Source organism: Podarcis filfolensis (genome assembly GCF_964270895.1).
Source record: "Podarcis filfolensis genome assembly, chromosome: 9".
NCBI classification, from domain to species: Eukaryota; Metazoa; Chordata; class Lepidosauria; order Squamata; family Lacertidae; genus Podarcis; species Podarcis filfolensis.
In genome coordinates this window covers 27,544,479-27,562,246 of record NC_139610.1, presented here as the reverse complement: position 1 = coordinate 27,562,246, position 17,768 = coordinate 27,544,479, and the positions used below count along the sequence as shown (strand labels likewise).

General features: G+C 41.2%; 1 protein-coding gene across 2 annotated transcripts in view; it reads left to right on the top strand.

Moving 5' to 3' along the window:
* Positions 1 to 17,768, top strand: part of SNX25 (sorting nexin 25) — a 51,942-nt gene that overhangs the window by 6,671 nt on the left and 27,503 nt on the right. For both annotated transcript variants that reach the window (XM_083631080.1, XM_083631081.1), the window contains exons 2-6: positions 3,046 to 3,130; positions 5,415 to 5,631; positions 10,861 to 11,033; positions 13,300 to 13,486; positions 14,830 to 14,900. In XM_083631080.1, the coding sequence (XP_083487206.1) occupies positions 3,046 to 3,130; positions 5,415 to 5,631; positions 10,861 to 11,033; positions 13,300 to 13,486; positions 14,830 to 14,900 (733 nt within the window). The remainder of the gene's footprint in view (positions 1 to 3,045; positions 3,131 to 5,414; positions 5,632 to 10,860; positions 11,034 to 13,299; positions 13,487 to 14,829; positions 14,901 to 17,768) is intronic.

Genomic DNA, 17,768 nt, shown 5'->3' with positions numbered 1-17,768 from the left:
GCACTTGAGGATAGACAACAGAGCCCGAGAAAAGTTATGGCCTCAAGAGAGCCTTGAGAGTTGGGAAGCATTTGACCTTCAGGCTTGAGATTTCCCAAGCCCCCCTTTTGTTCCTAATTTTTCAACATTGGTGTGAGTTCTGTTGCTGTAAACACATTTTAAATAGAGCACTCTTGTAGGTCAGTGAGAAGCAGTTCCATGCGATAAGATTTGTTTTGTATTGCTTAAATCCTTTCCCAGCAAGCCTGTACTCTTTCTAGTGAGGTATTTCTTGTCATGATTTTTTTTTTTTAAAAATGTTATTTAAGGATTCAGAGTTCATTCATTCTAATAAGTAACACCCACCCACACCCTGGCTTCTTCGCTATTTGGTTCAGAGGGAAGTTACCCAATATTAGCTTACTTGTCATTCAAGCCTGAGATTCAGATAATTGTGTAACTAATTCCCAGATGCTGTGGGCTCATTTGATCCGAACACCCTACTCCGTGTGATCATAGTAAATCACTTTTGAATGAGGGGACTTTCTAGAATAGTTTGTGATACAGCATTTGGAAGAGGGTGGTCTGAGGGAGTTAAAAACAACAACAGAAATCTCTTGAATATTCCTAAAGTAGCATAAAATATCCCTACATTAGCTTTTTAGATCCCGGTCCAAATAAATGATATGTGTACTCTACATTTTATGTTTATGTTGTGAGGTAACAAAAAAAGGTAAAGGACCCCAGGACGGTTATGTCCACTCAAAGGAACTATGGGGTGTAGTGCTCATCTCACTTTCAGGCTGAGGGAGCCAGCGTTTGTCCACAGACAGCTTTCTTGGTCATGCGGCCAGCATTACTATACTGCTTCTGGCACAACGGGACATCGTGACAGAAACCAGGGCGCACAGAAACGCTGTTTACCTTCCCGTCACAGTGGTACCTATGTATCTACTTGCACTGGCATGCTTTCGAACTGCTAGGTTGGCAGGAGCTGGGACAGAGCAACGGGACTGCCTTTGAGGAAAGGGTGGTATGCAAATTTAATTAATAATCATAATAATACATTTTATAATAATGATTAGGAAGCAGTTAAGACATGTGTACTTAAAACAACACAAAAGTGACCTTCCTGTGTATGTGAATCTGAGAATAGGCCATATATTTCAGTTTAATAAGCTGAGATAGGAGCAGTGCTGTTTTTCTAGAAAAAGAGGTACCAGAATTCACTGTGAACTTCTCTGTTTCTCTCTTAGAATGGCAATGGCACTCACCTGAGAGGTGCTGGAGCTGAGCTCCTGTGAGCTCTGGCTGTAAAAAAAAGCCCTGGATAGGAACAAACCTTTGCCCACATATATGCCCCTTTCAGTTCTTCCTTTGTAGCATTAGTAATCAAACAAAGAAGCCTTTAACCATAGTTGAAGTTGGCTTTACATCCTGGCTTCTTTGAAAACTAGTAACCCGTAGTTTTCCAGTTTGTACAAAATGGGAAATGCTAGTTAGTTAGAGTCTTATTGGATTGATTGCTTCTACAACAGAAGGGCTGTGGGCACGGGCAAAAGGTTTGTTCATGTGTCCGCTTATTTGGCCGAGAGGATCATTATCCAAAGCAGGCCAGAGAACTAATACCGAAATGTTATTAGAAGCAGCAACTCTTCATTATAAAACTTAAATCTGGCGTTAATTGACACCCAGAGTGAGAGGGCAGGATCCACTGAGGAATATTAATTGTCTCAATATTTAACATTAAGCATGTGTGACTCATCTAGTAGTGCTCCTTCACAACCTGAGTTTTTCATTTGGGCCCTAGAGTGAAATAATATGTTTCTTTTGTGGACAGTCCATTATTTTTATGTTCCTGGCGCTATGCCTGTTTTTGTTCCTCCTCATAATTTCCTAGAAATAGTTGATGGGCTTGTTTGTTGGTGGTGCTGGTTTTTCTGTTTCTTTTCATTGACTGAAGATAACCAAGAGGGAGAGATAAATATGCACAGAACTGTGTTTGGTTGCTTGAACTGAATATCTGAGAACGCTTTGCGGAGAGGGCCTGCCAAGACTCCCCATTTGGCTCACCAGGGCATTTTGGCCAAGCCCTGCCCTACACCTGCTACCATATATGACACTCACCCCCCCTTCCCCACTACAGTGGTCCCAGCCCAATTTGAGTCCTTCCCCAAGCTGCTACTTTTAGAACAAAACAAAAAGGGAGATCCTGATCACAGATTTCGCACATTACATCACATCTGGTAGTTTTTCAGGAAACAGGGTAGGATGGGAGTGGTGCTTTTAGTACCTGTAATATTTTGACCGATGAATTTTTTATACTATATATGTTGCATTTTTGTATGTGTATGTAATGCGATTTATGACATGGTGGCTTGCCTCACACCATCTGTAAATACCTATTCTGATGGTTATTGTGATTAAAGATGTTGCTGGTCATCTTGCACTTCAAAGACAATACTGGTGCTAACTTGGGTGAGCAACTGAATCACCCTTTTTGCATAGTGTTGCTTTTAGAGTCATTGGAGATGGAGAAGCTTTGAGGGAGATGGTTTTATCTGTGGAGATGCACATTTATTGGACACATTCAGCTGTATAAGAAGTCCTCCTAGGTGAGGTGTTGAATCCGATCATGTTCGTCCCTCTTTCATGTTGGCAGCAAATGTTGAATGTTGACTCCTTGTGACTTCAAATATATGGTTGTATTCTTATCTTGCATACTGTGGCCGTCAAATCTGCTGTGGGTTGACATTTCTAGGAGATGAATGGTTCTCTTCCCTTATTAGTTTACATGTCCTTATTTGCAAATGATAACTTAATTTTCTCGCTTCAGATTGGTCATTTAAGAAACTGAGCAACTTTTGGAGTCAGGAGACTGGCTCAGAGTTTTGGCAAACCCCAGATTTGGAAAGAAAATTACTTTTTAAACGACTGTTAGTTCGTAAGGCTGGGCTATATGTTTCGAACGTAGTGTATGCTTTGCTGGATTTAACAATCGAATGTCATTATTTAAATACTGCATTCATCCATGTCTTAGGTGTGTGCATGTTTGCTTTCTTTCAGACTCTTTTATCTGGAAACGCACATGAATCTGTCCAGTCAAGGAGACTGGTGATTTCTCATAACATGGATAAAGCTCTGAAAGAAGGTAGGACTCAATCAGTTATTTGATGAAAAAATATTTCACACCATAGGATTTTGTAAAATAAAAATTTAAGAACCTCCCTCACACCCACCCACAGTACTTTGGGATACATTCAGGTTGCACAACTAGTAGCATGGAATCTGAATGTCAGTAACTGTGCTGTCATTGTTTAAAGGAGATGTATGGTTGGATGGATCCATTAATGGGGTTCCCCTAACAGAATGGAGTGCTCTTTGGTCTCAACTCTCCCTTTCAGCTGTGAAAGATCAGGGGATCCTATGGAATAGAGTTGGAGGTGGCATGGGGGACTGCAGTTGGAAACACACAACAGGCTGGACGCTGGCTAACAAACTGAAGCTTCATTGGACAAGGCAGAATATGACTACTCAAATAAACAAGAACAGTAGTCTTCATAGTGAGCACACCTGGCTCCTTCCTTTCTACATTTGGAGGTTTATATTACATACAGGGCTTTTTTTCAGCCAAAGCTCACTGGAGCTCAGCTCCTGCATGTCTCAGGTGGATGCTATTGCTATTCTAAGAAAACAACGGAGAAGTTCATGGTGAGCTCCAACACCTCTTTTTCTAGAAAAATAGCACTGATTACATACATACATACATACATACATACCAAAAGTAGTCATAAACAATAAAGAAAACATTAAAAAATACACAATCAAAATGAACAATTTCCACATAAATCACAAGAAGTTCTAAAATAAAGCTACAAAAAAATCAACAACATCAACAAAAAACCTCAAGCAAAGAGTCTGTCCAGCAGCCTCAGGTTTTGTAGTTGAAGTGAGCCCTGCCCTCCCAGGCCAGGCAGAAAAGTCCTGCAAGACAAGGAGCAGGTCTCCCAGGACTCACAGCCAAGATGGTCTATTCCCCCCTTTTTTAAATTATCACCTATTCAGTATTGGAGAATCGTGCTGTTAGCCTTGAAAATGATCAAGGATCCACTTCTCTTGCATTGGTTTCTTCTTGGAGTATGCAGGCAGTTAGGACAAACACTGTGGGTAAGAGATGTGATTCAATCAAACAAAGTCTGTAATAGCTGGCTTTTAAAACTCAGGAACCTGTCATCTAAAGAATATACGATGCTGATATATCCCGAGTGTGTCTCTGTTTTATAAAATGTATTGTGCAGCCTAGGAATGATATTCTAAAGGCAGTATCCAAATAATCTAATTAAAAAAGAGTGAAGACATGGCTTAGGTTGAGCTGCCAGCAGATAAAGGATAGTATTTTCTGTTGTCTCTTAGAGAGCTTCTATCTGTAAATGAATGCTGAATTGCAAAGGCTGTGTTGTGGTGGTAGGGAGTAGCCTTGCATGGGACTTAACCATGAGCATTCTAATTGTGGAGGCAGGAAGAGTCAGCCATGCAGTGTTGGCAGTTGGCATGGTTGCTATTCGCAGAAAATTAAATGCATTGGGTTGAGATCTACAGTGACCAGAGATAGGAGGCTTGGTGCCAAGGAGCTGTGGGTAGAAGCGCATGGATTTACATTGGAACCAAAACCAGCCAACACTTTGTATTGCATGCCCATCTACAGTTGATAGTGGGTTCAGTCACTTCTAATGTTATGTAAGGTTTGTTACATGAACAAGCGTTGCACCTGTGTAGTCTCTTGTCCCCTCTTCCCATGCGCTTCTTAATCAGGTAACTGCTCTGGCAAAGTCTGTTAATTTGCTGCTGCATCTAAATCTGCAAACTGTAATTCCTGTGAAAGTGGAAGTAACAGATGTAAAAAAGTGGGAGGTGAACCAACCCAGCTGTCTTAGTGAGCAGCATGAGGCTTTTTACTGTAACTCAGTAAGATGTGTCTACTTAAACGTGACTATAAAGCGGTTAGGCGTGCCGGACCAAAAAGGTATGATAGAGCTGGGTAGTTAATAGTTTCATAAAATAAAGCTTAGTTTTCATGTGACACAGTGTGTTTTATCAGTTGTACTTAATTAAATTACTCAAACTGTGGGAAATTACCGTATTTTATTTTTACTTACAGTTATAGGCAGCTACTTAGGATTTCTAGTAAGGTGACTGACAAATGGCACTTGCAGTCTTACTCTGTGAACCTCCAGCAAGCATTTTCAAGGCCATTTTTTTCTTATATCATCCCTTTCTTATTTTTTGAAAGGTGGGAGAATGTGATACGCTGAAGGTGCAAGCAGCCAATGTTTTCAAGCACCAATTGCTCATAACAGTACTCCCCGCCCCCACACACACTTTCCCATGGCTCCTGACTGAATTCTGCTTCATCTTTGGTGTTGCTTTGGTTTCAGTGTTTGACTACAGCTACAGAGATTACATTTTATCTTGGTATGGTCACCTCAGCAGAGACGAGGGACAGCTGTACCACCTGCTATCCGAAGACTTCTGGGAAGTTGCCAAGCAGCTGCGACAGAGGCTCAGTCACATTGATGTAGTTAAAGTCGTCTGCAGCGATGTAGTGAAAGCTTTGTTAACCCACTTTTGTGACCTTAAAGCAGCCAGTTCCAGGTAAAAATATATTCCCCACAACACCCTTATTTCATTTTAGTTTAGCTATTCTCCCCTTCCCCTTTTGCTTGTGTTTGAACAGTATTGAGAGACCCCCGTGTGGTGTAGTGGTTAAAGTGCTGGACCCGGACCTGGGATACCAGGGTTCAAACCCCACTCGGCCATTGGGCCGGTGACTGCCTCTCAGCCTAACCTTCCTCACCAGGTTGTTGTGGGGATTAAACAAGGAGAGGGAGCCACTTTGAGCTGTTTAGAGAAAAAGATGGGCTATAAATACAAATGATGATGATGATGAATAATAGTGAAGCCTCCTTTGAGGCAACACCAACAGAAACAACGATAAACAGCAATGATAACTAATTTTTTTGGCATGTATGTCACAATACAAGTCAAACCTCTCAGAGGCTATATATGCCGCTTGCTCCCTCATACATTGTGGTTGGCCTGTGTCTAGTCTACTGAGCTGAACAGGCCCTGGTCAGTAGCAGAAAGGCAGTCGGAAGTGTAGGCCTGATCCTACTTTTCTGGCAGGCATATGGACCCTCCTTTTCCTACCTAAATGTATAATGAACTTCTATTGTTTTGGTGCATATGTTACAGGTTTACCTTCTATGCCGTGTGCATGGCAAGGCATTGTTCCCATCAAGGTTAGAATTGTGGCCAAACTCATAAATGTTTTCTGTCCTGTATTAAAAATGATAAACTTTGCCAATTATTCTGTTGGGAGCCACCCAGAGTGGCTGGGGAGACCCGGCCAATTGGTGGGATATACATAATAAATTATTATTATTATTATTTATTATTATTATTATTCAGCATTTGGGGTGGGGTCATTTAAGACCTTTTTGATCTCAGTTAAAGATGGGCTATGGAGGTTGCCAGAAAGCAAAACTTGGCAAGAGTATGTATGTATGTATATAGGGACGCGGGTGGCGCTGTGGGTAAAACCTCAGTGCCTAGGACTTGCCGATCGTATGGTCGGCAGTTCGAATCCCCGCAGCGGGGTGAGCTCCCGTCTTTCGGTCCCAGCTCCTGCCCACCTAGCAGTTCGAAAGCACCCCTAAGTGCAAGTAGATAAATAGGTACCGCTTTATAGTGGGAAGGTAAACGGCGTTTCCGTGTGCTGCATTGGTGCTGGCTCGCCAGAGCAGCTTCGTCACGCTGGCCACGTGACCTGGAAGTGTCTCCGGACAGCGCTGGCTCCCGGCCTCTTAAGTGAGATGAGCGCACAACCCTAGAGTCAAACACGACTGGCCCGCACGGGCAGGGGTACCTTTACCTTTTTATGTATGATTGTATGTATGTATGTATGTATGTATGTATGTATGTATTTAAAGAGAGAATAATGCCACTGATGTGTTATCAGACATGGATTGCACTTGTACATTTGTTGCCCACTTCTCTTGCACTAGGAACTGAATCCCTTTGACTTGGGTGTGTTCACTACATAGGCATGTGAAGTATATTGTGAAAGCTGATGTTCTTGCAAAGGGAATTTCCTCTTTGTTCTTGTAGTTCGTTTTTTTTGGTTGGCCTTGTCATTGGCAGTACCTAGTTGGCAAAGGTGATTAACAGAAACCACAACAAACAGGGAAGCAGCAGGAGCATCTTAAAAAAAACCACACAACCCAAATTAAAGTATATTTGTGTGGTTGGACCCATGGGCCGATTGGAATCCCTTGAACTACATCCTTTGAAACACAACTGTGTATTCCCCCCCACACCTGTTGCACCCTGAATGTGGCCAGTTAATAGCTGTGTAGTTGGTATATGTGAGTCCTTGGGATGCAGCAGATCTCCATGTGGCATTGAAGCTCACTGCATGACCTTGCTGGCCAGTTTGTTTGTTTATCTTGGAGATGCTCTTGATGCAATAGATTAAGAACCAGGTTGCTATGTGGCTTTCTCTAGCAGAGAAAGAAAGCTCCTTGACCTATTTTTATTCCAGCCTTCAGTATGAATTCCCAGAGTGCTTCACATAAGAGGAAAATGCAAATTTAAAAACCCAATTAAAATATAAATAAAACAAAACTGAATAATAAAAAATACAGTTATTAAAAGGCAGCAGAATCTTAAAAGCCAGGTAAAAAGGATCAGCAGGACTAAAACTATAGCATGCGCAAATAAAAAGGTCACCAAAGTAGGCACTAGATGTTTCTTTTGCATAACCTACTTCTTAAGGATGTTCTGTGTTTAAAAATGGGACAGCTGCTATAAGCTTTCTTGCTGGGATACCAGTATAGCACAGTAATGTTACATATGCTCTCTTTTAGATATTTACAATTGAATGCCCAGTTGGGAATTGAAACATGTAGACTTAACAGGATTTCACTGTGTTTTAAAATCCATGCAAACTTTTAGTGCAGTGGTGGGGAACATCTGGTTTGCCAGTCTGATTCTGCCTGCCTGCCTTACCTGTGAGATCCTAACACTTGCCACTCACTTTGTTGAATTGCAGTTAGTTTTAACTTTCTGACAGGCTCAGGTAATGAATCAAGACATGAGTTTGTTCCAGTTGCACATTCATTATAGCTTATGTGACTTGGGCACACTCTTTGCTCTTGCTTACACCCTCAGGAGGGATCACTTGTAAGTTGCTAACTTGCCGTTGATAGCCTGGTAAAGTACTGCAGGAAAATGCAGAGAACAAACATGCCTTGCAAACTAGGTTGAAGGATAGGTAAGACTACTGCTGTTGCCATTTTCTTTCTCCTCTTCTGTTAACAGCTTTTCCAGTAGTCATTTTAATGCATGTGGTAGACATGGGAAACATGAGAGGGTTTTTCTTTGCAAATAGTCTCAAGGCCAGCCAGAAATATTAAAGCAATTAAGAAATAAAAGCTGAAATATCTGACTTGGTAGCTAGATGGTCTCTCTCTTAGCAAATGAAACAAAAGGGGAACATCCATATCTACAGGATTTGTGTTTTCTTGCTAGTTATACCTTTTTTTTCCGGAAAAGGGTTCTAGCAGATCAAACTTGATTTAATTCTGCCAATCTCTTAAGAAGCTGAGGCAATGCAGATAAAGAGATGTACAGCCATTTCTGCTCCCTTGTGAATTACTTAGCAGCTTGCTTCAGACTTGTGTGGAAGCCCTGGTAGATAGATATACAGTACAGTCCTGTGAAAAATGTCTTTTAAGATTTACTGCTGCGTAAACATCTTTTAGATTTATCTCCTGCCTGTTGGGGAGCCCCTTTACACTGTCAAGATGATGAAGAACCAGAATGGTTTCAGGATTTGTTTTTATTTTTTTAAAGTTGCAATTAGCGTTAATAGGAGGCTAACATGAATGTGATCTCAGGTTTCCTTGCAAAAGACTCTCACTTGCACACCTTGATCAGTTACCCTACTTTCTAAACAGATTTTTGGCGTTTAATGCCTTTTAAAATGCTTGCATGCTTGTCTCAGCCAATGGTAAGAGACCCATTTCCTTTGCAGAGGTATCAAAATGGCCACACCATCCTTCTTTCCAAGCCATGGTGGCCCGAGGTTGCAAGGCTGTCCTTGTGCATTCAGGAAATTTGCAGGATGAGGGAAGACAAGTAGCCTTCTTACTTCTCCTTGGTCCAGGATTGTTCCTCCACAGACTGGCTTGAAAGCCTTGGTTGATTGAGAATGCTTAGCCAGCTCTGAATAATTTGTTAGGGGTTTGGACTAAGAGTCCCCTACACTGTGCTTTTCCTGAGCTCAGTTCCTACCCTACTGATTGTCCCAGTGATTGGGAAGTTACATGGTCTCACTTTCTTTTTGCTATGAAAACAACTGTGGGTGGGTGGGCTCAGAGGAATGGACGGCTTTCTTTAACTATCAAGGTTCATTTAGGGGAAAGGAAACTGAATGTATCATTCAGTGTCTTTTACCCTAGACAAAACAAAAAAATTTTTTTCCTTCCAGTAGCACCTTAAAGACCAACTAAGTTAGTTCTTGGTATGAGCTTTCGTGTGCATGCACACTTCTTCAGATACCCTAGAGATACTTCAGATACCTTCAGATACTTCAGATTTTACCCTAGAGTTTGATCTAACTATAGCTTTCCTTTGAATAAGGACTGCGGGTTGTTTTGAACTGCAAATAGAAACTTGGAACTTCTTCCCTTCATGCATCAAAGACTGAGACAGAGGGGAAGTGTGTGAACCCAGGACTTAGGTCTGCTTTTCCCAATAAACTGGATTTAAACTATGGTTTGGTGTTGCATCTCAACTGGGCTGGTGTGTTTCATGAACTGTAAATGATTTTTATTTTAGGTGATGTTTGATTTTGTTCTGTCTTTGTTGTGAATGCTGTACTTTGTGCCTGGTAGGCCTCTCCTTTTACATATCACCTGCTGCCTGAAAATGCTACATCAGAACATGTTAGAGCTTTATGGAATACTTTCTTGCATGCATTTTATTGCAAGAGCTGCGTCAAGGATTTTCAAACACCTGCTAAGATAAACTTATCCAGTACATGTTTGCATACTGGCCCTCTTATGCAAGCATACGCTGGAAGTATTTTACTGGCTGATTGGAAATGGAAATGAAGCCCTGGTCTGGGCCTTTTTCTACGGCATTTGCAAAGCAGGCCTCAAACTGACAATTGCAAGCTCCCTCGCAAGCTGACGGCTTTTCAATAACAAGAATATAATGAAAATCTGTGATAAATGCTTTGTATGGAAATTCTGTAAAATAGACATTGGAGCTGTTAAAAAATACATTTGCATATGTTTGTTTGAACCAATTCATTGAGCTTTTTAAAGTTTATCTGGTTTATTCAAAGCAATAGATTGCATAAAGCTGAAGTGAAGCCTTTCAAATTCCTCCACAGACATGTTAGAGGAGGGAACACAGGGATGTGAGATCTGATGCTTATCCCCATAAAACCTTGTCCACACAAACTACTAAACCTCACCATGGCATAGTGTTGTGAAACTACAGTTGTGTGTGTGTGTGTGTGTGTGTGTTTAAGAAATTCAGAAATGTTCATAACTTTGTTAACATTGCAAAGCCCAAGTGATTTAAATTGCTGTTTTCCCTTTCTTTCTATAACGAACAAGGAAGAAGGGAGGGGCTTGCTGTGGGGAAATGTATAACTAACTCATACTGTAAATAAATTAAAAAAATGCATTGCATGTAACATTCAACAAAGGCAGTGGTTTTTATAGGTAGCTGGCTTTCTTCTTTTATGGATCGGGAATCTTCAAGCAGTGATGACTAGAGGATGATTAACTTTCTGCTGCTCCTCTTTAGACTGGAAGAGCAGCCACGGCCATTTTTATTGCATCCGTGTTTGAGGAACTCTGATGAAGAAGCAAGATTCCTGCAAGCATGTTCTCAAATTTTGGTGTATTGTCTTCTGCCCTCAAAGGATGCCCGGTCGCTGAGCTTGCGCATAGTCCTTGCAGAAATACTTGCATCAAAAGGTAATTATAGGTCAGGTCAAGCGTTTGCTCACGATTAGAAAATCAGCCTGCACATTTATTTATTTATTTCATAAAATTTATACACCACTTGAGTCTTAAGAAACCTCAAAGCAGTTCACCCAAAAAAAAACCAAAGCAAGAAAATCAAGAAAAATTCACAGCCGTATCTCAAAACATACAAAAGTTAAAATAGTTGAAACAGATTAAAATTTCCTCAACAAAGGTTATTGGTCTTTTGGAGCCTGTGGGCACATTTGCAAATTGCAGCAACTGTTGTGGGCACCATGGAGATACAGTCGTACCTCAGAAGTCAAACGGAATCTGTTCTGGAAGTCCATTCGACTTCCGAAACGTTCGGAAACCAAAGCACAGCTTCTGATTGGCTGCAGGAAACTCCTGCAGCCAATCGGAAGCCGTGGAAGCCCCTTCAGACGTTCAGCTTCCGAAAGAACGTTCGAAAACCGGAACACTCAATTCCGGTTTTCGATCGTTCAGGAGCCAGAACATTTGACATCCAAGGCGTTTGGGAGCCTAGGTACAGCTGTACTGCGACTTGGCAAGCATCACAACACCCTTGGCTACAATGGGATGTTTTTTTGAAGCCTGATTTTAGTGAGGGGAGTAGAACCTGTGGGAGCCGCTTTGGCAACCCTTCCTGTGCATGCATTGACTTTATTGCACCTTGCTTGTTCTGATAGCTTTTTAGAGGAGCCCAGGAGATCTCTCTTTGGATCTACAGATTTGAGCCACTGAAAAATCTGCACGTTTTTCTTGATGTGTACCAGAGTGAAGGCTTTCATGAAATGAGGGCAGGCATACAATTAGACTGAAGGCAGCCTAACTCATCAGGTGCATGAGATGGATGTTGCATACGAAGGCCCGTACCACAATAAACTTGTCAGTCTCCAGGGCGTCGCAGGCTTTTTGCTGCTACAATCTAATATGGCATTTTTTCTGGAACTCGTAAATGGAAATGTCTGTTTCATTGGGAAATAAAGGTGACTTCATTTTAAGTAGGGCTGTCAGCTTACCCTAATCAGGTAACCAACCCTGATTAGTTGGTTAATCACCTACCCTTTCAATGGTTATATTTGTAAAATAATAATAATTTATTATTTGTACCCCGCCCATCTGACTGGGTTGCCCCAGCCACTCTGGGTGGCTTCCAGCATATATAAAAACATGGTACAGTGGTACCTCAAGTTACAAACGCCTCGGGTTACAAATGCTTCAGGTTACAAACTCCGCTAACCTGGAAGAGTTACCTCGAGCTGTGAACTTTGCCCCAGGATGAATACAGAAATCGTGTGCCGGTGGTGCAGCGGCTGCAAGAGGCCCCATTAGCGAAAGCACGCCTCTAGTTAAGAACAGTTTCACGTTAAGAACGGACATCCAGAACGAATTAAGTTCGTAACTAGAGCTACCACTGTATATTCAGTATATTACTGAAACCTCAGTATAACTGTCTCTTTGAGACATTAAACAAATTTACATGATTTACAACAATAAATAAAAACCACCATTAATTCTTTGAAAAAGACGCAAATTTTTATATTTTTGTTTTCATTCTTTTACTCATAGGAACAAAGGAAGCTGTCTTATACCATTGGTTCATTTTGGCCAATATTGTCTATGGCAGCTATCTAAACTTTTCAGATCTAGACTCTACTTTTAACACAAGCTTGCATTTGGGAACTTATTTCTTAATATTTTACCATATATTTGCATGGTGGTAGTGCTCCTGTTGTGACCCACATTGGATCAGGCCCCACAAACAAGTTTTCTCTTAATTTGCAGCTCTTCTGATCTAAAATTTGCCCTTACCGATCAGTCAACTACAGCTATAATGGATTGAATTAAAGATTTAAAGCTTGCTCTCCTAATTCTTTTCAGGGTTCTAGGAAATACTTCACAAGCATGAAGCAACAGTATTTTAACAGACTGAATTTCCAAACTGCTGTGATTATAAACTTCTAAGGTTGTGTGTCACCTCCAGCTATTTTTAGGAAAAGTTCTTTAAGGCTACAATGGGATGCACACTTCTTAGGAACAGTTTTCCCACTGGGCACTGGGATTTGTGTCCAAGTAAATAAGATCAAGCTGTTAAGAATTTTTGAAATAAACGTAAGCATTTAGAAGTGGTTCATTTGTATCCATAAATTCAGGCTAATATTATTTAGTGCAAAATGTACAGGGTTTTTTTTCCCTCGATGAAGATGTCTGCAGCATTACATGTGTGCCGCGTTCTTCTTTTTTAAAACTTCAGTACTGAAACCCATGGTAGAGCTCCTGAGTGATCCCAACTACATCAACCAAATGTTGCTTGTCCAGATGGAGTACCGGGAACAGGTGAACGAGCATCACAAAAGAGCCTACACATATGCTCCTTCTTACGAAGAGTTCATCAAGCTTATTAACAGCAACTCGGATGTTGAGTTCCTCAAACAACTAAGGTAATTCCATGTTTGTTTATAGGAAACCCGACACAAAATAGGTCCACTGGCATTCATTGAATTGGGGGCAAAGTCTGTATCAGAGAGAGAACAGGCATGTTCTAGTTAGTATTTATGGCATGCAGGTAATTGAGGCCATGTGTAGGTATACTACGACCCATATCCAAAGTGCGTATTCTCCAGCCCAGTGTTTCTGGAGGCAGGTGTTTTTGCTTTATTGAACTCACAGGAATAGGCCACACTCATAGGATTTATACCAGGCATGGCCAATCCAGATGGCTTTTAGAATTCCTGAGGCTGCTCACAGGAGTCAGATTGCATGCATGGCCTTATTTCTTTCTCTGTGCATATTGTTGCGGTTTTTTTCATTTTACCCTTGACAGGAGCTGGAGGCAGGCGTAGGTCAACAATAAAGCACTTGATGTCAGTGAAGTTAACTGTTTATTGAAAGAAACAAAACAGCTCTGTCCTAGTGGTCACCACAACCCTTCCCAGTAGGTCTTGCGAATGAATCAGTTGTGAGGACTGAAGGTCCCTTCTCCTCCCCTGAGTCCTTCCCTAGCAACCGAAGGCTCCATCATCTTCTCTCATTGCTCCGCCCACTTCATTTCTCTGTGTGTTCTGGGAGACCAAGGGGGAGGCTCAGATATATAATCTAGGGCTGGGCAATATCTGGATTTTAACACCGTGATACATCAGCAGCTAAATACTGCAATTTACTGATATATCACGATGTGTGGAATGTATCTCGGCTTCTTCTTCAGAAGCAGATGAGATACATCACTCAGCCCCATACTGCACTGGCTTGAGCAGTATGGGAGCTTGATCAGCTGAGGGGTGGGTAGCTTACCATGCCCCTCAGTTGATCAACACCCCCTTCCTCTGGCTTGCATGAGCTGGGGGGGGGGGCTTCGCTTCCTTAAACTATTCAGCTGAGGGGCGGGAATCAGAATTGCAAGATTATAGTCTTTCTGTAAGCCACACATTTAGATAACATACGATTTCTGGTCTTAGTAATATTTTTAATCCTTTAATTATTGTATACATGACTACAAAAATATTCTGAAAACTGCTACAGTCTGACAGCCCTGAGAGTTATAACTGTTATAATCTGTTATGGTGATAATAACTTCTGAGGGATGCATGTTAAATTTTGGTAGTAGAGATGTCGGTGTAAACATTAAACCAATCCAAAATGTCCTATCCTCTATACTGCGTAAAACCAAAAACTCTGCTCAGCCCTTCCACTCCTCAATCAAAAGTCTTTCCTTTCATTGTTGCTTATAGGTACTATTAGCCATGAAGCCAAAAAGATCTGATTGTATTCTTCTCTTTTTAACTAGGTATCAGATTTTAGTGGAAATAGTTCAAGCAACCACTATCGGCAGCTTTCCACAGTTGAAAAGGCAAAAAGGTAAGTTGCGTATTTTTGGGAGGTGTTTAAAACTAGAAAACTTATAACTAATTCTTTACATGGCCATCTGAGATTAAGAGTTTCATGCTGTACCAACTGAGCTATCCCATCTGTAAAATGAGAATACTGTTCTTACTTTGTTTATAAGGAAAGCAAACATAGCAGGGAGGCTACATTGCAAAATGCGAGGGGGGTACCACTGTGCATGCCCTCTTTTACCATCTTGAAATGATGTATATCATCCTAGGATATGGCCATTTTTGTTTTGATGCCAAATTTGTCTACATGCAGAGAGAGTCTAAGCAAAGTATTTTCGTTTGATGAAAAATGAAGGCTGGTTGAAAACATGCCTCTCTTAGCCTTCAGCTTTCTACAACAACAATGGAACCACATTCAAAACTTTTCCATCATTCTAAATGTTGGTTGATCCATTTCAGTTTTGCTTCACGTACATCATTTTTATTTTACTGAGATGACTGTTCCTTTGTTTGCTTTTTGGTTCACTTCTCACATCTGTCCACTTTAGTTATTTGGGGACGAAAGGGCAGACTTTTATGTTGTGGGGTTTTGCCCTCTGGCAATCCATTGTGATAAGCACAATGCACTGCCAATATCACTACTGGCAAATAAATATCATAATAGAAGATTAATGAATAATGATAAATAAATGGCATAGTGAGAATCCCAGAATAGCATGCTCATCCCCCAAAATCATTTGAATGTTTTTGTGTGCCCTTACGTGGGTTTCTGACGTGCTTCATTTTACTTCAGTTTCATTTTAAGTGCGTAATTTTCTGTTCCATTTTTGTTACATACTCTAGTTATCTTTCTTTTGTTCCTGTTTCTAAAGGCATGCTTTGAAATGGGTTACTTGAAATAGGTTCTTTATTGCATAAAAAGCCTAATGTTGAAATAGTACTAAAGGCAAAATATAAACAGTATTTGTCGTTAACTTCCGTTTGCAAAGAGCGAGATATTTATAAATATATTCATTTACTGGAAAGACCATTTCATAAGATACTGAGTGGAGAGGATACACAATAGGCATGAGACTTCTGTTTGTGCTGTGATTTGTAGGCTCAGATCCATGATTTCCAGGCATGGGTCCGAACGTTTTTCTTTTGTCCCGCCACTTTCCCTCGGAAAACCCACTGTTTACTTGCAGTATCATCTTACCCCATATGTGCCCACTCAACTGCTTTGATCTGTGGAATTGGCATGGTCTCAATTTGTACTTATAAGAAATCAGTCTTTTAAACTCTACCAATCAGGGAGGCACCCTCAATGTACTTTTTTCAGCACTTGCTTATAACATTTGCGTAGGCAAGATGTTGATGTATTTTAATCTCTTTTTACTGTACTGTTAATTTTAATTATCTTTTGCTGCCATACCTTGGAAGTCGAACAGAATCCGTTCTGGAAATCCGTTCGATTTCTGAAATGTTTCGAAACCAAAGCGCAGCTTCTGATTGGTTGCAGGAAGCTCCTGCAGCCAATCGGAAGCCACAGAAGCCACTTCGGACGTTCGGCTTCCAAAAATAGTTCGCAAACCGGAACATTCACTTCCTGGTTTGTGGTGTTCGGGAGCCAAAACATTCGAGAACTAAGCTGTTCGAAAACCAAGGTACAACTGTATTTTATTTTTTTCCATTTCTTGTTTCTGATAATTTTAATATTTCTTGCAAACCACTTGGAGGTTTTATTGCAGTTGAGCAGTATATACATTTTATTAAATAAAATAAAGAAATAGTACCCAACAAGAATCCATTTCTACTAGCAAGCAGAAAATGCATACACTGGGTTATTGATCTTTAAATACATGTCCAAACAGTTTGGACTTGGGCTCATGCAGACTTCTGTTTGTGCTGTGATTTGTAGGCACAGGTCCCTGCCACTTTTCCTGGGAAATCGCATTGTTTACAGCTGAATTGGAACAAACAAGCCAATAGTAACACCTTAACCATGACCTGGTAACAAATGAGCAGAGGTGTTATAAGCTCACTGTACCAGCAACTATACTGCAGCATTCCGCACATAACTGCAGTTTAGAGGCCAAGTGCGAGGGAAGCGCCACATAGAGTGCATTGCAGTAATCCAGTCTTATAATCACCAGTACTCAAACTACTGTGGTTTAGCTCTCCAGGTCCAGGAATCAGGTTTCTAGAATTCATATTGAGGAATACAGTTATTAAAGACTCAATGGGTCTGTGCTGAGATAGCAAATGGTGCCCTTGGATGTTTTTAGTGTCGCTAATAACATTTTAACTACAGTCGTACTTCAGAAGTTGAATAGAATACATTCCGGAAGTCTGTTCGACTTCTGAAACGTTTGACTTCCAAAGCACGGCTTCTGATTGGCTACAGGAAGCTCCTGCAGCCAATCGGAAGCCGCGGAAGCCCAGTTGAACGTTCGGCTTCCAAAAGAACATTCAAAAACTGGAACGCTCACTTCCGGTTTTCGATTGTTCGGGGGCTGGAACCTTTGACTTCCAAGGCGTTCAGGAGCCGAGGTAGGACTGTACAGTGGTACCTCAGGTTACATACGCTTCAGGTTACATACGCTTCAGGTTACAGACTCCGCTAACCCAGAAATAGTGCTTCAGGTTAAGAACTTTGCTTCAGGATGAGAACAGAAATCGTGCTCCGGCGGCGCGGCGGCAGCAGGAGGCCCCATTAGCTAAAGTGGTGCTTCAGGTTAAGAACAGTTTCAGGTTAAGTACGGACCTCCAGAACGAATTAAGTACTTAACCTGAGGTACCACTGTACTACTACTTCTTCATTAAAAAAAAGGGTTGTGCAAGCCAGGTTGTTGCTTTTTTTTGCTACTTGGTCCACTAGAATGTCCTTCCCCTCCGAAATCCCCTCTCC